The sequence below is a fragment of the Cricetulus griseus genome, chromosome 2 (genome assembly GCF_003668045.3).
Source record: "Cricetulus griseus strain 17A/GY chromosome 2, alternate assembly CriGri-PICRH-1.0, whole genome shotgun sequence".
Taxonomy (NCBI): Eukaryota; Metazoa; Chordata; class Mammalia; order Rodentia; family Cricetidae; genus Cricetulus; species Cricetulus griseus.
In genome coordinates, this window is record NC_048595.1 from 387,103,184 (window position 1) to 387,127,951 (window position 24,768).

The window sequence follows — 24,768 nt, forward strand, 5'->3', positions numbered from 1 at the left end:
AAATTTTCACAGTCCTGAAAAAAACACAGTCCTTTTTAAAAATATATATTATATTTAAGGAGATTGATGCTCACAAAAGTCAATCATTTTCTACACCAACAACAAATGCCAAGATTAGAATTTAAATTAACAACTTTCCAAGAACAGGTGTCCTTAATAATAAAGATACTAGGACACACTATCATAGGCTTAATGTAAATTTGCTTTCTACAAGGTATGCTATCAATACTAATCTCAGAAGTGCCTGCATGTCTGTTATTCCCGTGGAAACAAGTTAAGCATAAAAGTAACCCAGAGCTTTGAGAACACATCATTTTTGCATATTTTTAATAACAAATTAGAATTCCACATTTTGGATCAAGCCTCCCTAGATTGTAGGAACAGACACCTAACGCTGATCTCTCTCTCTCTCTCTGTCTCTCTCTGTGCATGTGCGAACGTGTGTGTGTGTGTGTGTGTGTGTGTGTGTGTGTGTGTGTTCGCCCATTTTTGTTTGTATGGTTGACACTGGCGCAGGATCCTCTAAGACAGAGTAGAAGGGCCTGATGCACTTAGCACTGAAAGGTAAGTAATACGCCTGGGGTAACAGAGGCATTCAAAGACTAAAAGGAACCCTTGATGTATATTAATTAGATGACTGATGATAGGATTTGACTAACTCCTACTTTCCACGGACTCCCTCTGCCCAGTGTGTTCAGATCAGAAGGGAAACATTATGCCTTACCATATAGGCACCTGTTGATAATGATGCCTACTATTTCTTAAAAACAAAACAACAGCCACAAAAACTGAAGTTCAACAACCATCTTCCAATTGCCAAGAGCTGTGTGAAGTGAGGGAAAGACTTGGAAGCAAAGGAAATGCCAGCTGTGAACTCGCCATGCCTCTCTTCCAATAGTGGTTTACTAGATTCAACAACAAAAACAGCCCAGCATTTTTATCAGTGCATTCATTCTCACTTCTTCTGAGTGCTGAGTGCATCTACGCATAATGTGATGTGTGCTTAGTATGCCAACAGTCACATTCTACACATTTATAAAGTGTTAATGAATCCATTTCCTAAAGAAAGATGGTGGAAATTAGGCTGCAAAGCAGATTTCTTGAAGACTTTGATTAATGATTTTTTTCCCCATCAAGTAACAATGTCATCAATAACTGTACTACAGTCTCCGCTCTTTATCAGTGCTTGGAGCTTAATATCAGAGACAGGGGATGAAACATGAATTCACACAAGATGACTCCTGATGGACTATCCCATACAAGGATCGGTATGAATCCTTGAAATATTGCACTTAGAAATGTTGTTTAAGAAACAGACAAGAGAAAGCAGGATCTCAAGAAACAGTTAATTGTTGTTCTGGAACAGAAAGCAAGTTTGCCTGGCAAAGTGTGCCCTTTAGTATTAACACACACACACACACACACACACACACACACACACACACACACTATAGCTCTGTGAGGGCATACACTTAACAAGTGTCCCTATTTTATTTTGCCACCTTCCTGAGGCTGTGAATGTCAGAAAAATCCTCCAGCACAATGGGCAGAGGTTATCGACACAGTAATCAAAAGAGAGCTGTTCAAATGACTCAGTCTCTGGGGCATTTGTAGTTGTTACTGTGATCTGTTATCATGAGTGACCATGGGGATATTCAGGACTGTCTCCATTTATGCCCCAATTCAATCCTGTCCAGTTGTGCAAACTAAACATTATGAATCATGAAGGTGGAGTCCTCCATCCCTGTTTAAATTAATTTTGATAAACCCAGATTTACATTCTGTAGCTGTTGGGATCCAGACCCACCCACCTCCAGCAGTCCTCTCTAGGCGTGGAGTTATCAGGACCATGCTTCTGCCCTGCTTTGCTAATATGCAATCCAGTTTATAATTTGGTTCGGTTAATCCTCTGATTTACTGCCATAAGCACTTATACCCAGACTTTCTTCCTTGATCCCATTTCAATATGAGCTAAACCCTGAAGCCTTTTCTGTCTCAGCTTTTCCTTTTTCTTTAAATAAATAAGCAACTATTAACTGACAGACAGGAAACTGTCTGATTCAAACAGTGTTTCATCTTTAAAATTCCACATTTCCTTTGGGAGCTGGAGAGATGCACAGTGATTAGGAGCACTAACTGCTCTTCCAGAAGACCCAGATTTGGTTCCCAGCACCCACGTGACAGCTAACAATAGCTGATAGCTCCAGTTTCAGAGATTCCATTCCCTCTTCTTTCTTCTGTGGGCACCAGGAATACAAGTGAGACACAGACTTATATGCATTTACACACTTAAAATTGAGAACTCCTGCTTCCCATGTGCTAGTCATAATTGGCCAGAAGAGAACAGGTTTGGGTACAACTGCAGATTCAAATGTTCCCAGGGAAGGTCACTCTGCTTCAGGACACCCTCCTGAGAAGAGCACAGGACCTTTCTTGTACCCAGCCTTGAAAGGAACTTACTAGTATTTTGTTCTTTAGTATTGCTGCCACTGATGTTGGTTTTCAGGATCTGAATCTAACATGCTTCTGTGAACACTGGAGTGTTCATGCTGGCCAAGTTTCTGGTTTGACCAGAGATTTAGAGGCTGCCACTCAAAATTTGACCTCCCAAGCTAGATTTCCTTTCCTTTACTTCTGCTACTAGGGTCTGAGCCTGCTCAACCCAAGATAGCACCAAAAATGGTTTCCAACACTCCTAGGTGCTGCCTCCCTCAAATGGAAAAGGAACTACCCGTGAGGGATGATGTCATTCTCTGCCCACAAAGATGCTGTTTCATAAATTAACAGCTGTTTTGCTTTGTCTGGAGTTTGAAGATTGAGCTCACTGTTTTTTTAAATTAAAATTAGCTTTTAATTAATATATAATTACATTAACTTCCCTTCCCTGTCCCCCCCTGCCCACCCCTCCCATGTTCCCTCTCACCCCCTCTCAGGTTGATAGCCTCTTTTTTCATTATTGTTGTTACATGTATATGTGCATAAATATCTAAATACAACCTGTCAATTCCCTTTGGTGTGGGTTGTGAGTTTATGATTTCAGGACTGGCAACTTTGTATTGAATAAGCAATTAGCAGGTTCATCCCTGGGAGGTTACTTCCCCCTCTCTCAGCAATAATCTGATACTTGTAGCTCTCTGTCTAGGGACCCCATGAGATTTCCCACTTTGGTCTTAGAGCATCTACTTATGGCGTCATTATTCAGGTCTTGCTTAAGGAGCTGTATTGTTAGGATCTCATGGTTATAGCTTCCTGTCAGACTTCATGGTCCTCTGGCTCTTGACGCCTTTTAGTGCTTCTTTCATGATGCTATAGAGGAGCCTTAAGTGTCAGGACTATGTTATAGAGTTCAGTATTTTAAAAACAAGTAAAATTTCACAGACATTACCTCATCTTCTCTTTAAATGATAGCTAAAAAAGAAATCCCTCAAGTAATAGCAAAACAAACAAATAAAAATGAACCCTGGTCCGGAAGAACAGAAGATAACAAGAATGGAGATACCATAATAGAGGGAGACATTTTAGGTTTACAGAGAAATCAGGCACTAGGGAAAGGTCTGGAGACCTACAAAGATGACACCAGCTAACAATCTAAGCAACAGAGGAGAGGCTACCTTAAATGCTCTCCCCTGATAATGAGATGGATGACTGCATTACATGCCATCCTATAGCCTTCATTCAGCAGCTAGTGAAAGTAGAAGCAGACACCCACAACTAATCACTGAACTGAAGTGGAATCCAGAGGCAGAGAAGGACAAGTGAAGAGCAAAGGGGTCCAGACCAGGCTGGTGAAACCCACAGAAACAGCTGACCTGAACATCGGGGAACTCTTGTTCCCCAGTCTGATAGCTGGGAAACCAGCATGGGACTGATCCAGACCCCAAGAACATGGGTTTCAGTGAGGAAATCTACAGGACCTCCTCTAGTAGTTCAGTCCTTATCCCTAGCATAGGTGTGGGTTTTGGGAGCCCGTTCCACATAGAGGAAGACTCCCTGAGCCAAGACACATGGGGGTGGACCTAGACGCTATCCCAAAGATACAATAGACTCTGATGACACCCTGTTGAAGGCCTCACCATCCAGGGGGAGCTGAAGGGATATGTGTTAGGGTTTTAGTTGAGGGGGGGGTGGTAGAGGAGGATGGGAGGGAGAGGGAACTGGATTGTCATGTAAAACATCCTGTTTCTAATTCAAATAAAAAAAATGAACCCTGGTCCAAAACATAAGCACTGCACCCCCCAAAAAATCCTATTTAAGATCAAGTAGGTGATGGAGAGAAAATTTTGCTTAGTATAAAAACATTGAGCTGAGCTGGGTGTTTGTGGCACACGCCTTTAATCCCAGCACTCAGGAGGCAGAGGCAAGTGCATCTCTGTGAGTTCAAGGCCTGTCTGGTCTACAGAGTAAGTTCCAGGAGAGGCTCCAAAATACAGAGAAACCCTGTCTTAGAAAAAAACAAAAACAAAACAAAACATTGAGCTGCGTATCACCGAACACAACCAGAATCTCAAAATCATAGCAAGTTAGGGGGTTGTGGGTACAATCCTTGCCCAAACTACCAACTCTGCACAACACAATTTTCTCATATAATAAATAGGTACCAGTCTCTTAAAAGCAGTGGTTCTCAACCTGTGGATCACAACCCCTTTGTGAGTCAAATATCAGCTACCGTGCCTATCAGATACTTACATTATAATTCATAACAGTGGCAAAATTAGTTATGAGGCAGCAATGAAACCATTTTATGGTTGGAGGTCAGCACAACATGAGAACTTGTATTAAAGGGTTGAAGCATTAGGGGGGAGTGAGAACCACTGCTTTAGAGAAAAGAGAATACTAGTACCTGTGTATGACAAACAGATCTACAAGCTGCAGAATGCACTTCTGAGAAGCCAGGCTTCTCCAGGTTCATGTTATTCCTTTCCTCTCAGGAGACACAGTTCTCTTTATTCTGCCTTAGGATTTGTTTTCCTTTAATCCTCTCCATACTTATTGGCTAGTGTTCAGGGTCAAGCAATGAATGACAACCACTGCATTCAGCCAGGGATGAACTGCTGTGGAGAGCTTCCAGACAGCACATCCTGTGACTTCCCAACACAGTCTGCATGGTGGCATCAACATAAGTACTAGCAAGGACACACTTTCTGCAGGCTTCTGCCACCTGCCCTTGATTAGCCCTTGTTTCCTCTCAGTTTTCCCTCCCCAACTTCTAATTGCTCTCGAGTGAAAGTCTTTTCCAGATAGAAGCATGCTTTCTACAGCTGTTCTTTCAAATAGATGATTATAATCCCCTCTACAAAAGCTCACACACTTCAAAGAGAATTCCCCTTTAGAGAGATGATTGACCCCCAATTAGCAGGAGAAGGTTTACAGTGCTTTGAGAGCCCTCTGCTGGATCCACCCTCCCTTCCTTCCCTCTTCAGTTTGCTTGGCTGTTTGCACTAGTACCATGCACCATGATTGAGAAACTGCCCAACACAATCACGATTAGCATCATTGCTTTGGATGAAACATCTCCACCATTTCCCCGAGTATAAAACAGATCATACTGAATGTGCTATCTGCAGAAAGACAAGCTAAGGGTGAAGGGCAATGCAAACCATGAGGCTAGACATCTCTTGACTTCCAAGTCTATGTCATACTTACTTTGTTAACTTTCAACTATTTTACTTTTACTTTTTCAGACTGGCATGCAAAGAAACGGGGTTCCATATGGGATTTTCATGCATATATCATTTTGCTTAACCCTCTCCCAACTTTTCCCTTTACACATAAAAATTTAGAATCAAGCATTAACAAAAACAAGTTTTGAGATGTCTTTTAATATGTATAAAGGTGTCTTTCCCAAGTGTTGACTTAGATGAGATATGAACGCAGTCCCTGGTAGTTTATAGGGGGCAAGCTGGCTCTTATTGGATTTATCTCCATTCGGAGCTGCAGGGTTTAGCTTTCCACTGCTTTGATTAGTGCAAAACACTTGGAAGCCCCTGCAAGGAATCTGATTTAAAAAAAAAAAAAAAACAGTCCTAGGCATGCATATTCAAAGAAGAAATCAGATTGGAAAACCTTATAGTGTTGCCTGCTCTGGCAAAGCATCCCCGAGGCAGCATTCAAAGTGATGCCATATGTTTTATAAAAACCAAGGTGAACATTTTGCATTTTTGAAACAGCTTTAAGAATTTTTAAGGAAAATTATCATGGGGCTGATTTATCAATTCTCTGATCCTCAAATGGCCTTTCAAACAAGCAATGTCACCACATCCAAGATGGCCTTTAAAATGAGCCGATGATACATGGGTATCCCTGTCTCTCCTTCTCTCTTCTCTCACAAAGACTTCTTTTCTTATAACTGGGACAGATTTATCTATATTCTTTACAAGGGTTAGGGCCAGAACCAAGATGTGGGTAGGGTGAATAGTACTGTCTGAAATCAATGGTTACCCTTGAGTGGAACTTAACTAAAGGATGAACTTCATTAACTTGGTTCAATTATTTTTCTTTTCCCTCCATTCCTTTGAGAACTGAAAATTACCATCACTTATATTATGGAAAACATACGTGATAAAGTATATTGATATTTTAAAGCCATTGAAGGCTTCAGGAAGCAGTGGCTAGTATTTATTGAGGGTCAGAGCTACACAAAATCCAACCCCACAGTTACTTTGAGGCAGGCATCATTATTTTTATTCCTACTTATTGAAAACAGGTTATGGTGGAAAGAGGCTGATCTATTATTTCAAACATGCAGTTAAGTTGAGACTTGCGGCCATAATTATGCACTGCTGCAATCCCCAGAAACCCTTTCTTAACTGAATTATTCAAATTCTGTCCCAGAATTTATCCACACAGTAGCTTTCCAATGCCCACTCTCTCCCACTCCTGCTATCATGACAGGAAGAAAATAAGCAGTTTATGCTCCCTCTGATCTCACTATGACATCCTCCAAGTAGCATTAGAATAAAAGTCAGTAGCAGTGATTTCTGGGAGAGGCAGAAGAATTTTTATACTTTAATTTTTTAACTTTTATTACCTTTAAGAATATACATATTTCAATATCAAGTAGGTATAAAACAAAATTTCTGGGAATTTTAATGCAAACAACAGTAATATACAGACTGAAATGCATTTTACTCCAAAAATACCAGAGAAACACCAAATGAATGTATTTCCCTCTTCCTTCACTCATGAGTGATATTGGTAAGGAGTTCAGTCTCTGATACTTCACTTTCTGTGCCATTGCTGTATTATAAAGTATATTTCATGAAGCATCAGTAGATAGGTCAGTACAGGACTGGGTTTTATATTGCTCTGAGGTTTTAAAAGGCATGCTAAGATCTCCTTGGCCAATTTTTACTATACTAGAAACCCTGCGTGCAACCCTGCTACCTCTTCTTTTTAATCTTCTACTTCTTTGTTTCTTCTTCTTTAATCATTTTGGTGATGGTCTAAGGTACAGAAAGTAATGAGGAATACAGGAGTTTGTAATTCAGCTAGTGGTCATCTCACTGTGCTTAGAATATCATCATAGCCTGGAGTGTGGTTTGTTGTTTTTAGTGTCACCCTGCAAACAAAGGGCCAGGTCATGTGAGCTAACTATAGAGGAATCTCTTCTGACATGTGCTGAAGAAGTTTAAGACCAGGGCCAGAGGTCCTGGGAAGGGTAGCAAAGTGTTGCTATAAGGTCTGTGCTCCCAACTACCCTCATATACTGTCTTCAGTGAAAATCTCCAACCATTCAATGGATCTAGAAGAAGAGTGGGAAGGAGATACAGGGTCCTACAAGCCTTCTTTTCTTAATGCTTCTCAGAAAGACCTCTGCAGGGACATGGAACCAAATAAAATGATAGCTGATAGGTGCTGGGGGAAGGGGAAGTACTCATCTTTGGGGTGTGACTACCACTAGGCTGCCCATGCTCCAGTGGACGGCCCTGCATACACTCAGAACTAATTGCATTTCTGAGGTTATTCAATCCTCTTTAAAAAGGAAGAGAGCATGATATAGGGAGGGGTCCTGTTGTGAGGATCCAGGGGAAGTTTGACGAGCAGTGGGAGACTGGAATTAGATATGATCATGCTTCATTATATACATGCATGGAATTCTCAAAGAATAAATTAAAAAAAATAAAAGTAAATTAAAAAGGACAGTGACCTACTTAGTAAATTTGCAAAAGTAAAAGAAGGGACACTATTCAGTAAGGATTAGGGACTGGCAAACATTCATACACAGATGTTAAGAGTGTGAGCCAGTACATCTTTTTAGCAATATAATTAATACATAATGAATGGTAAGAACACATCCACGTGATCTTGCAGCATCTTCTCTATGAAGTGAACTTACAGACATTCTTGTTGAAGTGTAAAAAATGCTTTTCACCGTGGCTTTATATTGTAGACTCATTCTTTTTTTTTTTTTTTTTGGCCCTATTTGACACTTTCTTAATTTAAAAAAAAGGGCTTTAATTGAAGAAAGTATCTGTCCTTGGTAGTCTTATGTCAACTTGACAAAAGCTAGAGTCATTTGAGAGGCGGGAACCTCAAATGATAAAATACCTCCATCACAGCAGGCTATAGGCAGGCTGTAGTGCACTTTCCTAGTAATAGATGAGGGAGGGTCCAGCCTATTGTGGGTGGTGCCATTGCTGGGCTGCTGGTTCTGGGTGCTATCAGAAAGCAGGCTGAGCAAGCCATGAGGAGCAAGCCAGGAAGCAGCACCCCTCCATGGCCTCTGCATTAGCTCCAGCCTCCAAGTTAAAGTTCCTACCCAACTTCCTTTGGAAACTCTTTGCCCTGCAAGTTGCTTTTGGTTATGGTATTTTGCCACAGCAACAGAAGTCCTAACTAAGACAAAATGCAATGGCATGTGCATCTTGCTTTTTCTGTCAAGGTCTGCAATAAAAGTGCCATCAAAATATTTAAAAGGGGAGCCCACTATTATGGCTTAGGGGGTAAATGTGCCTGCTGCTAAGCCTAAGGACTTGAATTCAACTCCTGCAGCCCACAGTGGGAAAGGACAGAACCATTTCTTACAGGGTGTCCTCTGAGTTCCTCCATGTAGGCTCTGTGGCATAAGTGCACTGTCCCAGTACATAGGCTAACACTAAATAAATTATATATGCATACATATTATATATACATATGTATGTATATATGACACCCAAAGGTGGTCCTCAGTTGCTTCTGTGGTTATGGCAACCACTTATACACAAAGAAATGCTGTACAAGTTTTAGAAGATAACTTACCCTCCTTTAATATAGTCCAGGAAGGAGACTTCTGTTTCCACCAAGAAAGATAGTAAGGTTACCTAGAGAGGGAGGGAGAGAGAGAGACAGAGACAGAGACACACACAGAGAGAATGAACTACTTGTCAGTATTGACTGCAACCCCAACATGTATTAGACATGGACAATTTTCTACTTAAGAGAATATAATATTCCCTAACATTTTAAAAATAACTAAAGACATAATTATTTATTAAAAATCTGCCAGGACATACATTTGAGGTTATCAGAAGGAAAGGGATGAAAGGTGGCATTAATTATCTAGCTCCTCTCCCTCTGTGACTGTGAGGACCAGCATGGAAGTCACCTGCAGGGACATGGTGCTGTTTCCCACTGTAGATTAGGATGAATGAAAAAGCTGGAAAGCAGTTACAGCTACATGTGGACTCACCAAGCTGAGCTGTGCAAGAAATGGCCATTTCTGCTACTGGGTTCTAATAAGGCCATCTAATATTTGAAAGTATTAATCATTAATATATGATTAATACAAAACTTTAAAAGAAAACCCAGGGCTTTATTTCTTCTGAGGAAAGAAATACTTAGTTTGTTTTTGTTTTTTTGGTTTTTTTAATCTGAAAATAGGGAGCTCTTGATTTTTTTTCAGTTTTCTGACTGCCTCTGTCCCGCCACCTAGTCCTGACCTCCCCAGCATTCCCACAGCTGATATTTGAGATTCCATCAGTGAGAGCATTGACCTCCCAGGTCAGGTTTAGGAGTTACTGAGGAATGCAGTCATTCTGAGCTTGGCCTTTGCTGGATTCAATGCACTGAATCCAACTGAATAGAGCGGTCAGAAGAGCACCTCAGCCTCCCTTGGTAGGAGCCTGCAGCAAGCCCAGGTACTTCCTCCATCATCTATCCTCCAGGACCATACTCCCTAGAAAGATAATGCTCCCAGTGTATGCTTTTGTTTTGAGAAGTTAAGAGAAGTAAATCTTTTTCTAAGATGATCTCAGTATGTTCCAAACTGTTAAGTCGTTTTTGGTCCGTGTCTTTTACCAATAACATTAAATATGACTTACTGTTCCTGAATTAGTGTATTTTTTCTTCTTTCCTTTCTTTTTGGGATTCACCACCTGGAAAAGCAAATAAAACAATTAAAATGTTAGGTACCCTCAGATCAAAAACACATGTGTTCCAGCTTTCCATGTTCACTTCTTGCACACTCACAGGACAGTGCCTTTATGGTAACTCTTGGGTAGTCACTTCACCAACTTCTCTGCTAAAATCTCTAGTGGCCACCTTTAAAACAAGTGTTTTGTTCCTAATGGCTTTGATTCACACTTTGTTTTGATTACCTAGTATCAGGTATATATTTTATAGGGATCTATTTGTGTATTTATGTTTATGTATGTATGTGAGAGTGATTGCGGGAGTGTGTGTGTATGGAAATGTATGTGTGTGGCTGTCTGATACATGCATGGGTGTGCTGTAGATGAAGTTCCCAGAAAAAAAGCTACACCCTCAAACTGAACCTCCTGCATGGCTGATCAGAACGCCACTGATAGTGGAGAGGTGGTATGACTGGGCAAGACAGTACAGAGGTCCCTCATCTTGCATTCTTGCTGAGGCCATTTCAGTCTTAATTGGAATTTGATTTCCATAATGGAGAATCTCCTGGGAAATTACACAACTGTATTCTAAGAAGTGAGGCCAAGATGCCCCAGCTAACTTGGCTTCTATTAAACTGACTGCATCTTTGAAGCCCCCCTGTAGCTGCTGAGTAAGACACCAGGCATTTGTAGGCAAGATGTACTTCTTGCCTTCAAAGATTCTTTTCTCTGGACATTTGAGGCTCTACCAGGGTCCCTCAATATCTAAGTGTAGTCCCAGCTGGCTGGAATAAAGACTTTCAATTGGCTTTCATATGTTTCTGAATATTCATCTAGGTGGGCTCCCTATAACAGCCAGGATGTTGCCAGCACAAAGGCAAATTATCTTCAGCGAGCTTTCATCCTCTCAGTAATTATGTACTGGCCTCCACTGAACCTGGCCTAACAGCTTTGTAAACATTAGGTAAAGCATTTAGTATGTATAAACAAACGTGTTTAACTTGGAATGTGCTAACTTCTCAGACCTCTACCTTCCAGCAACCACAAAACTAAGTCTTTCAGCAACAGTGTCTGAGGCCTGCAATAAAGATGCCTTCCAATTGCCTGCACCCCACCTCTCTGATGCTTCTGCCAACATAGTTTCTTTTTACTGTGTATTCAAACTTTATTTTTAGTACTAGCATATATTTTTGGAAACTGAATTTAGTACTATTCAATGAGCCAACTTGCAACACTGGGTTTTAGCATATTATGGGAGGTCCAATTCAGTGCAATTAATAAAAAATAACTTTATTTATAGACTTTTATACAAACATTATTTAACATTCACATTAACATCAGGTCTACCAATGTATTCCTTTTAAAGTCTTCATTTATGACTTTCTCTGTTACTATAAAAACTTCTTGAAATGTCATCCACTTTGGAACATAGGGTCTGGGGCAAGCTAAATCTAATAACAAATTCCTTGAAAAGAATCATAAACTGCAACCTGATGCTGGTAGCACATACCTGAGAAAGATGAGACAGGAGGATTGTGAAGTTGAGGCCAGTCTGGGTTACACAAGGGGGAGCTAAACACCCTCCCCCCCACCAAAAAAAAGAAAGGAAGGAAAAGAAGTAAGGAAAGGAAGAAAAATGATAGGTTGCTAAGAAAAAGTATAACTGAAAGACATAACTTGACCTTCATCAAAACTTAACAGCAAATCACCTAATGTATGAGTATTCATAGAAATATCAACACAGCTACTGTTTATAATATTTAATAATCACACAGGTACCCACTACATAGTAGCTGGTCAGGATAGACTTGTGAACACACTGTGGTGGCACAGCTGGGCTGAAGACTACAGCAAATTACAATAAAGATTAGATGAAAGAAAGGAAGCCCTTTCCCCACTGGCTTCATAAGGATCAGGCTCAGGCCAAGTTGCAGAGAAAGAGCTGAAGCCCTTCCCCACCTGGGCTTTTGTCTAAGGAACACATCATATATGAGAAAAGTCTCAATGCACAAACAGGAGTGGATGGAGCTGAGAAAAAATAAATAAATGTCCTATAAAGGGTCACAGTCTCAGTAGCAGCACCTTTTGGGCTTTTCTATCACTTCATTGGTCCAATCTAACAATATGTTTACTAAAATTCTCTATTAAGTTTCAAATAAAAAATATATAAACATAATTGCAACAAAGCAATAATGTTCAAAATCTTGGTTTACTGAAGTATGCCATCCCAGCCAATGGCATATTCATAAAGTCTATATGACTATACAATGTCCTCATACACACTGAGTAAAGATTTTCAGTGTGGCTGCTTCTGGGCCACCCACAGTCCCATCAATAACCCTCACCAATTTCTCTTAAGTAAGCACAATAAACTCCTTGGTTCTGAGGGTGAACTTTGATGAAATTAAACTTTAGTTTGTCATTAGGACCACATAAAGAGGGGATAGAAATTGCTTCTTCTCCCTTTCCCTAGGGAGAAAACTCTCACAGCAGATGATCAATTCATTTGTTAATGCTGTTATGTCTCATGGTATTAAGAAAAAAAATACCCAAAGATATATAGATGGAAGTTGTTTTAGTAAAGAAGGATTTATGCATGCAGACTGAGGTGGATGGATATTTACAGAGTGGAAAAAAATTAAAAAAGTTTTTGCAAGTTATTAAGGCCTGAGTAAGTTATTTGCAAAAGCTTTGTAATAATAATGACATTAAGATTCCTAAGGTCTTTGATTAACAATTAGACAAACTGGCTAAAATATATATTGAATCAAAGTTTATTTAGAACTATTTGGCTATTCAAATACTATACAGTAGTGAAAATACAGGACTGGTGCACTGATCTTTTGGGTGTTTAATAGCCACACTTGGAGACTAGTCTAATGTAGTGAGAGGGACTGAAAGGAACAATATTTTCCCCTTTGCGCTCCAAGGTCAATGAGACCCCAGAGGACAGCAGGCCATCTCTAGAAAAGTCCTGCAACTGTGGAGAGTCACCTGTTTGCTTGTTCAGTGGGCCATGGAACCCCACTCAGTGAATTATAACCTAGAATTCAGTCTACAAAAAAAAAATGGGTAAATACACAGGAGAAATTTCTTCAGTGCTTCCAATGGAAGCCACAGCCAGGACAAGCCATGCCTTGGACTTATCCTCACATGGATGGACAAATGGTAAAAGAAAGAGTGGAAGCATTGGAGATTCCTTATGGGCTAAGTGACTCCTGAAGATGGGACCCTCAACTCGCCTTAACAGCATAAAAACAAAATTTAATTTTGGATAACTGCATGATCTTAAATATCCAGCAGGAGAGTATAACCAAGATTAAAAGGATCAGTGTGTTTCCTAATAATTCAAAGGATGACAGTCCTCAGACAGTATACTTAACCATATGAAATGTTACCTGAACAACTACTTCTCACTAATGATCCTGTTACACACACACACACACACACACACCCCAGATACAGCACAGGGCCATGGCTTACATCAGTAACTATGGTATCTATGCACAACTGAGAAAAATAGGTCTGCCTATCTTCTTAAATACTGAGGCCAAATCTAAAAGTTGTATTCATCAGTTACAGAACACTAACTCTTTCTGGAAGAGCACCTCTCACAGTCCTAATGTGTTATTCTATGCCCTAAGGAAATGCTGCCTGATTAAAGAAGGTTGCTAGATACCCTGTCAGCAAATTCACAGGTTTAAGAAATTATTCACAATACCCATGTTGTATCCTTGGAACTTTTCTAGACAATCCTACAAAAATTCTATCCCTCTTTGACTTTAACTTCTTTTACAAAGCCTCCAGATGCTTGCTCCTTATGTAGGACTCCGATGTAACTAAAAGATGATTACAGTTGCCCTATCTACAACAGGCTCTGGTATATGGTCCAGGCAGCTCTATTTCACCAGACTAAACAAAACTCATGTTAATCATGATATTAAACTCCTAATGTATCCACAAGGTGGTAATAGAGGAGATCCAACTGATGATTCTGAGTTTGGTGCTGCGTGCCTTTAGTCCCAGCACTTGGGAGGCAGAGGCAGGTAGAGGCAGGTGGATCTCTGTGAGTTAGAGACCAGCTTGGTCTACAAGAGCTAGTTCCAGGACAGTCTCCAAAGCCACAGAGAAACCCTGTCTTGAAAAACCAATTCTTAACTACACTCTTAATGGGAGTTATAGTAGTCCCACCAGTCTCAATTACATATTTTGCTGATGCTACTTAATCATATAACACAGTCCATGGATGTATACTGTCAACACATGATTGTATTGTGGTTATAGTATATTCTGTATCTTTGCCATCTGTTAAGATTTGTCATGGCCCCTTAGATGAATCCTCCTCTGAGGCACTTTAACTGCTGCCCTTTCTATATCTCCCTGTTGTAAGCTTGAAGAGAGATTTGTATCCCATATCCCTAAAAGAGGTTTGGGTGACCTCAGAAAAGGTGGCCAATGGTTCATCCATCTCGCCCCTCTTCTTGCCACTCTGGGCATTGTTTTTCAGGACTCAGAACTAAAACAGATGGACAAAGGCCTCTTTGCATCATTAACCATTCTGTCTCATGAGCTCTTGGGAAACCTTAAAGAAACCTCAAATCAGCTTAACACCCTTCGGTACCAACTCTGTCTTTGGTTACTGCAATACTCCAACATTAAAGAGGACTAGACAGCCTGACTACTGCTAAGGAGGGAATTTGTGCCCTCCTCTGAGGATAATGCTGCTCCCACACCAACTAATCCTATTTGGTTCCAGATTGGGCTCAAAGATGCAGAGATCATACAAAAATTCAATGACAAACCTTCTCCTATGAATGGGCTTTGGCTCTTTCCCTCTTTGGCTCCCCACCTTGAGCACCCAGTCCTCATTATCCTCATACTTACAGTTTTACCTTGTCTTTTAAATGCCATACTTACTGGAGCCACCTCCCTTAAAATAACCAGACTCCCCTCTTTATCTGAATGGGAATATACCACACAAGCCTCCTAGTGCCTCACACCCTACAACAGCTCTATTCCTTCTGGCTGCAAGGAACCTTCAACCCATGATACAATTCTTTATGTTGGTTCCCTATTTCCTCTTGTTCCTTCCTGTCAGTGCTCTGCATCTCCATGTTGCTTCTGCTAGCTTGTATTGGTGCAGCACTCCTGGCAGCATTCTTTAAAAAAATGTATTTATTTTTATTTTATGGGAATTTTTATATGTTTTGTCTGCATGTACATCTGTAAGGGTGTTGGATTCCCTGGAACTGGAGTTACAGACAGTTGTGACTTACCATGTAGGTGCTGGGAGTTGAACCTAGGTCCTCTGGAAGAGTAATCAGTGCTCCCAACCACTGAACCATCTCTCCAGCGCCCCTAGTAGCATTTTTTTTTTACCTCATTTGCACTACATACAATCCTTGGCTTCATATACTGCCACCCTTTCTTTACTTCTGTTAGGGTGATGCTTCATCTCTAACTGAAAGTGAAATATTCTCTCCACTGGGCACAAACCACATCCTGTTCATTCTATGGATTCTGCTCTTCCAAGACTCATCAGCCCTTAAAGGGAGCCAGTTCCACTTACTCACTCAATTGTTGGGCCTGACCTCCCACTAAGGTCCAGCATTCCTTGCCTGCCTCACCCCTCATTACTGTGTATGCACCCTCTCATGCTACATCCTCACACAATGACCCTTCCTAGTCCTGTATCTATAACAGACCTCCCAAGTCAGCTCTAATTGTCCCAGCCTCTTACTATTGCCTACTATTTCCACAATCCTAGGTGGTGAGACATTGCTCTCCTCCAACTTAACAAGTCTATTAGCGTCTTTCCCATTCTGACCCCACTCAACCCTGCCGAATACCCTCAGCTCTTCAAGACACAATAGGAATCTTTCCCTTGTCCTATCTATGGACACCCAAGCCCTCTCACTAGCTCCTCTCTGTCCTTCCCACTTCTCCTTTTCTTGCTTCACCTTCACTGTCCCAGGTTATCTCTGCTTCATGCTGTGACCAAATCATCCATTTCAGTTCTCTAACCTTTTGGAACTCTCTAGGAGTGCATGATGGTGTTAACATGACTCACTGCAGCTGATCAAGTTGAGGTCCTCCTCCTGCGATATGATGTCAACCCAACCTATCCCTTAGATCCTGGGGACAGAGCCTATCTACCCCTCACTGTAATCCACCTTCTGTAGGAAGTAGCTAATAGGAGGATAAGTTGCCCCTTCTTTTTATCTCTTCTCAGGTCTGAAATGAAGGGTTAATTACCTACCATCTTGCTGGAATCAACCAGTTCCAGATTGCAGGGGAACTGACCTGCAGAAGAACTCTTCTATCCCCAGTTCCAGCTTCTCTATCCACAATACCCCACCAAGTACACACAGTCTCACTTCTCACTGCAATTATCTGCTCTGCAGCTCTTGCTTCTCATCTGCCTAGAGGTGTCAATCAGATTTTGTGGTGTGGGAATCCTTTCTTTTCCCAGGGCTCCATCATTGTCTTTCTATCCTGCCTCCATTTCTAGGGTAGGATTTTAGGGAAATTGTGCAAGCCACAATCAGTATTCTATGATAAAGTAACAAGGCATGAAACAAGGAAGTTTTAAATGAGTTGTTGCCATTGTAGGGGCTCACAATGAAACTAAAAGCAAACGAGATTTGGTAGAAATCATAAAATGGGAATTGGCTTATTTATTCATTTGATGAGTTTTTTTTATGTTTTTATTATGTGTTTCATAAATCCCTTGATTGATCAGGGTTTGCCTGAAAAGCATGCCCTGGTGACACAGGCCACCACTACAAACTCAACAGTTTTCAAGTCTGAGGAGGCTGTTGAGGAGACAAAGATATGGGAAACCAGAATAATGTGAAATAAAACATTATTGAAATTAAGCAAAAAATAATAATTTCAACATTTTGAAAACTTGTACATCAGCACTGCTGTGTCTAAAGCCACCCATCTAGCATTCAGCATTTAACTTAGGAGAAAAGCATTCTCCTAGGTCTAAGGAAATAGGATCAGAATCTCAGTTAAACCTAGTGGAATTTCAGCCACATTCATCTCTCTAGCTCCTAGGACTTCATGATCAACTGTAGTTACAGATGGATTAGTTCAGGGAATGTGATTTTACAATTAAGTTACAAGAAGATTTGTCATGTAGTCACATATGCTAGGTTCAACAATCAAGAAAATATCTGGTACCATGTTTAACTATGATCACAGTTATCACTGGAATGGGATAGAGAGGCTTACTTAAAATGTGGAACAAGAAGCTGGGAAAAAATCAGAAACTTTTTTTTTTTTTAAGAATCTGGAAAAACTAAGACTTGGTTCAAAATTGAGGCTCATTCATTCAAAAAAAAAAATCTCATTGCATAGCCCTACTCAAGCTTGTCTTTCTCAGCTTAGTAGCACAGAAGCTGCAGCCTCGAAATCAGAGCAGTAGAGAGAAGCAGGAATCTAAAAGTCACCCATGGGACAGACACTGGCTCATCAAAAGGTGTTACTTACAAAGAATTAGCATTAACTGACTTGTCTGAAAGCTCCCTACAAATGCCTGGTTAGACAGTGTTTGACTTGTCTTCATTTGACCTAATTCAAAGCTTGAGAGCTTGGGAAAAGATTTATCTCCATTTATTGAAAATAGTCAGTGGTGGGATAGAGAGGGGTGGGGTGGGGCTGAGAGGAGAGGAGGTAGGGGAAACTGTGGCTGGAATGTGTGTGTGTGTGTGTGTGTGTGTGTGTGTGTGTGTGTGTGTGTGTGAGAGAGAGAGAGAGAGAGAGAGAGAGAGAGAGAGAGAGAGAGAGAGAGAGAGAGAGAGACTCTGTTGGCACCTGGATATCTGCCAAAGGCGAAAAGAACAGGCTGATGTGGGAAGCAAAAGATCTGGGGTATGAGACGGCTTTAGAGCAGTCTCTCTCAACTTTTGTTTTTGGTCAAAACACCCTTGGGGGTCACATAACCCTTTCACAGTTGTCGATGAAGACCATCTGTTTGTTATAAATCTGATGAACAGATTTTTATACATTACGATTTATAACAGTAGCAAAGTTTTAGTTACAAAGTAGCAACAAAACAATTCTATAGTTGGAGGTCATCACAACATGATGGAACTGCATTAAAGGGTCACAGAATTAGGAAAGTTGAGAACCACTGATCTAGAGGGAGCTTTTGGAAGTTTAGAACTTACTAATTCTATGGGTACTCATGCATGTCTATGTGTGTTGATGAACACGTGGGTGCTGGTGTCTTCAGAGTTCGATCCTAGAGCTAGAGTTGAAAGCAGTTGTGAGCGAGTGGCATGGTGTGGGTTGGTGCTGGGAACTGAACTTGGATCCTCTGCAAAAATCCAGAATATGCTCTTAACCACCCAGTTATCTTTCCAGCCCCAGAAAGTTTTAAAAAGCTCAAGCCAGAGCCAGCCAAGGGGCAGTCAGGCAGTGCAGCACTGTGAACCCCCAGGTCATCATATGCATCTCCCACTGTGCCAGCCAGGATGCTGAGGAGGAGGGGTGGAGAAAGAGGGGTCTGAGTAGGCCAAGGTGGAGGCAGAGCCAGAAAAGGCCATGGGGAAGGACAAACCCTTAGACAAAAAAAAAAAAAAAAAAAAAAAAAAAAAAAAAAAAAAAAAAAAAAAAAAAAAAAAAAAAAAAAGTGCAAGTGAAAGGGAGGAAGGAAGCAAAGGGCAAATAGTCTGAAGCAGCTGAGCTATAGAACTGCCTGCAGAAAACAGAGAAAACCAGCCTCTGGAGTGGAAGAGAAAGAAGCCACCCTATGGCTAACCATGCATAGAGTCTGTCAGTGGTCCCTGTCTCCCTTCTTATATCCAGAGAAACATTTTTTATCCAACTATCCAATAATTGGGAGTCTTTTTAGTAGCTCTAGAAACATTTTTAAATGGGGGCAAGTCCTACCTCATCTTGCTTTCCTTTTAAGTGTAAATGATTTTTTAAGAGGTGAAATCATTCAGTGTTTGTTTATTTTTGGTACAACCAGAGCATAGGAGGATAGTGGATTAGGAAAGGCTGTGGCTCTCTAGGGAGTCTGTGTAACAATCCATATATGGGGCTACTTTTATAGCCTACAACACAAAGCTTACTTAATTGCAGTTCAGAGACTCAGCAGTGCATTTATGTCTAGAATATTTTCAGTTACATCTGGTCTCGTATTTCTCATAGAACAGTTTCCTACAAATCCACTCCCTGGTTCTTGCCTTGTCTGGAATATAATCCCTCTGATTGTGGCAGTCCATTTTCCTAATAATCGTAATAATGTGCTGTGAAGGATGGGAAATTAGAGTATGTGCTCTATATGGCATAAGATTTGGGAATCAGTGGAAGATCATGAGGGCTTGACCCTGCTGTGTGAGATCTTCTTAAGGAAAACTTGCTGCTAAGTTTGAGGCTGAAATATCACAGAGATAACTTCAAAAAGAAACAATTATGAGGCTCTTCAGGAGCGTTTTGGTACCTGACTTCAGAATTTTGGTCCATGTGTTAAGAACTGTATATGAATGAAACATCAGTGCATCAATGCTTGACCAATAAAATCTCAGAGAGCTCAAGCTGGATGGGTTAGAACATTTACAATCCTAATTCTTGGAAAGCTGAGGCAGGAAGATTGCCACAATGCCAGGCCAGCCTAGGCAACAGAATGAGACCCTGGAGACAGGGAGAGACAGAGACAGAGAAACAACAAACCCACCAAACAACTCTTAATGGAAAACATATGTAATTATCAGGTATATTCTCAGGAGAGATGTATGGATATTCACATGTATAGAAAGCACTAGAAAAGCATGATAGAAGTCTACCAAAAAGGCAAGAGAAAGCTAAAGCAGTATTTTACAATTTTGGATCAATATGCTAGCAAAACATAAATGTCCACAGCCCTCACAAATAATTCATTTTTTAAAGATCTAATTCACCAGTCACTAAATTAGTAGCAACAAACTCTGGGATCTCTCTCTTTCTCCCCTCGTGTGTGTGTGTGTGTGTGTGTGTGTGTGTGTGTGTGTGTGTGTATTGCAGATGGAACTCAGGTTTTTGCTTTTGTTTTGTTTGAGACAAGGTTTATCTGTGTAATATCCTGAGCTGTCTTGGAACTTGCTTTGTAGACCAGCCTGGCCTAAAACTCACAAAGATTCACCTGCCTCTACCTCCTGAGTGCTGGTATTAAAGGCTAGCGCCACCACACCTGGCAAAACTCAGTTTTTACAAGCTAGGCCAGTCCTTTGCCATTGAAGACAACTCAAGAACTTGCTTTATTGATTCAGTCTCACTATATAGCACACATTGAACTTGAACTCATGACTCTTCTCTGTCAGCCTCTTGAGTGCTGGGATTACAGCTGTGTGTCACCATGCCCAGATGTCCACTGACATCTTAAAACTGCACAATGCATTGTGTTTAACTCCCTTCAGCCTGATTTCTTTTGATAATGTTTATTACAAAAGAAAATATTTACATTGAACTAATGGCACCACCATCCCTCCAGGACATTTAATAAGAAAAATCCCTAAATAGCTTCTTCGTCATCTCATCAACTAGCACACCCAGGCTTTAAGCACTTACATGTGCACAGACTATCTGATGCTACTTTCATTGTCCATATAGTGTTAATATCCTTTCTTTGAAATTTTTTAGTAGAAAAGATTATTACTCTGTCTTTGTCTGTGGCTGGAATCTTTCTTGGGCTGAGTTTAGGCCCTCTATAATTTCATAGGTCAATCTGCACACTATCTGTTACAAGCCAAACAAATGACCACTGCAAATACTATGACTGTCTTGCTATTACAGGTGGGAACTTCATGCATCTCTATGTGCCTAGAGGGCCTAGCCCAGTAAAGAACACAGAATGCGGAATAATGAAAATACTTTAATCAGTCAATGAATGAATGAACGAACAAAGCATGAGTGGAATACAATCCTACTGAATCCTCCACTCTCAAAGGAAGTCAGCTTAGTGGAATCCTGGAGGAGAAGAGGTGTCACCATCCACTAAATACTGAGATATACTCTTTTGATACTCATATACATTAAACTTTGAAAATGTATAGAGAATGTTCAGGTAAGAGTGATCAAGGGTCAGTGGTGTTTATCCCAGATTTGGTGACTGAGGGCAGATGCAATTTCAGCATGTGTGTGGTAAATATGGGTTTGTTTAGTAACCGTGTAGTGCCCTGGCATCCCAATGAAAATGAAGGTGCTGAGGAACGCTATGCCAACTGTGGTTCACTGATATAATACTATGCCAAAAATAGAAAAATGAATAATTTTTTTCTCTGATTAGGAACTGGTTGATTAGTGGTGGATAGGGGAGCAAAGCATATCAGTTGAAGCACAACAGGTTAGGATTTGTATATGAAATGAGAAAACATTTCCCAAGACCTAAACAGGGATAACATCAGGGGACATGCTAACACAAAGTGGGGAGATCTATCAAAGCTTCAACCTTACACAAAGAACTACAGGCAATGAAAAAATGCAGAGAGCAGGAAAATCGTCTTCCCTGACAAGAGGACACCAATGGGATATACAACACCATAACGCATAGCATCTACATATCTACATACAAGTAACATATCTATATACAAATAACATAATACAGATTTTTAAGATTGTATTTATATATTCAGGAACACACACATACACACACACACACACACACACACACACACACACACACACACACCAAAAATTAAAGAAAAGGAGGCTAGACATTGCAATTTGGGAGAGAATAAGGGTGAGTACATATGGGAGGGACTATAGGGAGGAAACAGAAATGGGGAAAACGATGTTAATATTGCTGCTTTTCCAGAGGATACAGGTTCTGGTCCAAGCACTCACATTAGGCAACTCACAACCACCTGTATTCCCAATTCCTGGGGATCTGAGAGCCTTTTCTGGCCTCTCCAGGCACACACACACACACACACACACACACACACACACACACACACACACACCGAGAGAGAGAGAGAGAGAGAGAGAGAGAGAGAGAGAGAGAGAGAGAGAATTAAAACTATGTAAGGTAAAGTGGAAGGAAAAATAAAACTTGCTAGGCAAATCATAAAGCTCAAAATCAATAGACCATGTGACTTAAGAGCAAGAATAAAAGAGGACCAATTAATTGCCTGTAGCACTATAGGGCTTTGGGGATTAATGTAACTGGAGCAACGAATGAATGAAAAAAGGACAGACACACAGACATACATATGGAAAGGCTGGGATGAAAGGGAGGATGGATGCTGTTTGATGGAGCTCACCAACCACCGAAGCAACCCAGAGACCTCAGCACATTTATTTTACACATCAGATTCAAGGAGACAGGTTGATGGGATAGAGTGAACAAGGAGGCAGATTTAGCTAATCTTGGTAGGAGGTCTCTGTAGGGACCTCTCAGGCTGCAGTGGAGCAGAAAGCTGTAGCTGAAAGGTTCTTCATATACTGTCAACATTTGTACTAGGACAAGAGGAAGGTTTTGCTACCCCTCAACAATACATATTCACTCGGCTTCATCTGCTCTCCATAAATACCTGGATTGAATATGCTATATCACCAAAAACAACCATTTAATTAAAGAAATAAGTAAAAAGGATATTGAAGGAATAAATAGACTTAATGAATTTAAAGATTATGAATGTATGTGTGAATAGACTTTCTCACATACACATGACATGCATGTTCTCAATTAATCCTTGGCAATTATCTTTTGAAAACAAAGCAGTGTAAAGCAAAAACTGCTTACACCACAGGAGGTAAAGCCAAATGCTTCTTACCTCATAGACATTGAATTGTGACTGTCCTCTAGAAAGTTCCCGATAGCTTGTTGTAAATTCTCCAATGAAATCATGACTGAAAGTGAGAGGAGAAAAAAGTACGTGGCATTAGCCTTGCTCAATTCTCATTCATATTTCAAAACATTTTATGTATCAACTGTGTTTATTGATTATGAAAAATGTTTAGTATCTGAATGAACACAACTTTACAATTTAGACAATCTCTTGAAAGACTGATATATAATTTCATTGTCCCTTAGTCTAAAATTCATAACCGACAACTACATTTCACTAATATTAAAATATTTAACTTACCCACCAAAGTTAGTACTTGAGACAGGAAAAATAGCTTTAATGATATTCACATCTTAAGCAAATGACAATCCTGCGGTACCCAAATGATAAATTATTTCATTAAGTTTAAAACATATTGCTGAGAAGTTAGTTACTGGTATTTGGTCCTCAGGCAATTATAATTCCCCAAAGGAATTATAATTATAATATTATAATTATAATTATATAATATAAATATAAATAATATAAATATAAATATAAATATAATAATTATAATATATAATTATAATATTATATAATTAATTATAATATATATTCAGGGAACTGGAGAGTGTGGTCAACTTGACAGAATTTAGAAACACCTGAAGATGGCCCTCTGAGCGTGACTGAGGAGAATTATCTTGATTGTGCAGATTGCAGTGGGAAGATCACCCACTGTGGGCAGAACCATTCCCTAGGTGTGTCCTGGAGCTGTAAGGAGAGAGAGGGAGCTGTGCAGCAGCAGGCATTCAACACTTCTGACTGGTGAGGTCATGTAACCGGCTGCCTCAAACCTCTGCTACCTTATCTTTCCAGCCTTGATGGGAGGTGCCTTAAACTGTGAGTGAGAATAAGCCCATTCTCCTTTAAGTGGCTTCTGTCAGAGTATTTTATCACAGTAACAGGAAAGTTTCTGTTTTGTGTCACAGTGATTTTGTGTCACAGAACTCTCAAACTGTTCATTGTCATAAATGGGTGTCCCCATAAACCCTATCTGAATTAAATATTTATCTGTAAATCTCTTAAAAAGTCATGAACCTTCCCTGGTGACCAGTAATAAACAATGCATAAGCTGTGTTTAACCAACCAAAAATTTAATTCCAGAATGTAAGATTTTGAAGAAAAAGATTACCTGCAGTCAATTGCATAACATTTCTTTACAAGAGAACATTTTCTTTTTTATTTTACTTAAATAATTAAAAAAATTTAAATACCAACTTTAGTTTCCTACCCTCTCTCCTCCCAGTAGCCCCCTTCCATTTCCCATCTACCCCTCCCCCATCCACTCTGCCTCCATTCAGAAAGAGTCAGGCCTCTCATGGGCTTGAGCAAAGCATGGCTCATCAAGTTGAGGCAAGTCCAAGCTCCTCTCCTTGGGTCAAGGCTGGGCAAGGTAAACCAGCATGGGGAACAGGTTCTCAAAAGCCAGCTATGCACCAGGAATAGGGCTTGATCTTACTGCTAGGATCCTTACAAATCACATAAGGTAGAACTCATTTTGGTATCCAGCATCCCAATTCCCCTTATGTGAAAGGTCCTGTACACACAATCCAATGTTTTCTGTGGAGTCTCCTTTTTAGAGCAGTCTAAACTTGACTTCTGTAATTGATGTTCAAATT

General features: G+C 40.3%; 1 protein-coding gene across 2 annotated transcripts in view; it reads right to left on the reverse strand.

Annotated features, from left to right (window-relative positions):
* LOC100767916 (copine-8) overlaps positions 1-24,768 on the reverse strand; it is a 188,424-nt gene that overhangs the window by 37,226 nt on the left and 126,430 nt on the right. For both annotated transcript variants that reach the window (XM_027396311.2, XM_027396312.2), the window contains 3 exons: positions 23,096-23,171; positions 10,299-10,352; positions 9,238-9,299 (listed from right to left, as the gene is read on the reverse strand). In XM_027396311.2, coding sequence (XP_027252112.1) covers positions 9,238-9,299; positions 10,299-10,352; positions 23,096-23,171 — 192 coding nt within the window. The remainder of the gene's footprint in view (positions 1-9,237; positions 9,300-10,298; positions 10,353-23,095; positions 23,172-24,768) is intronic.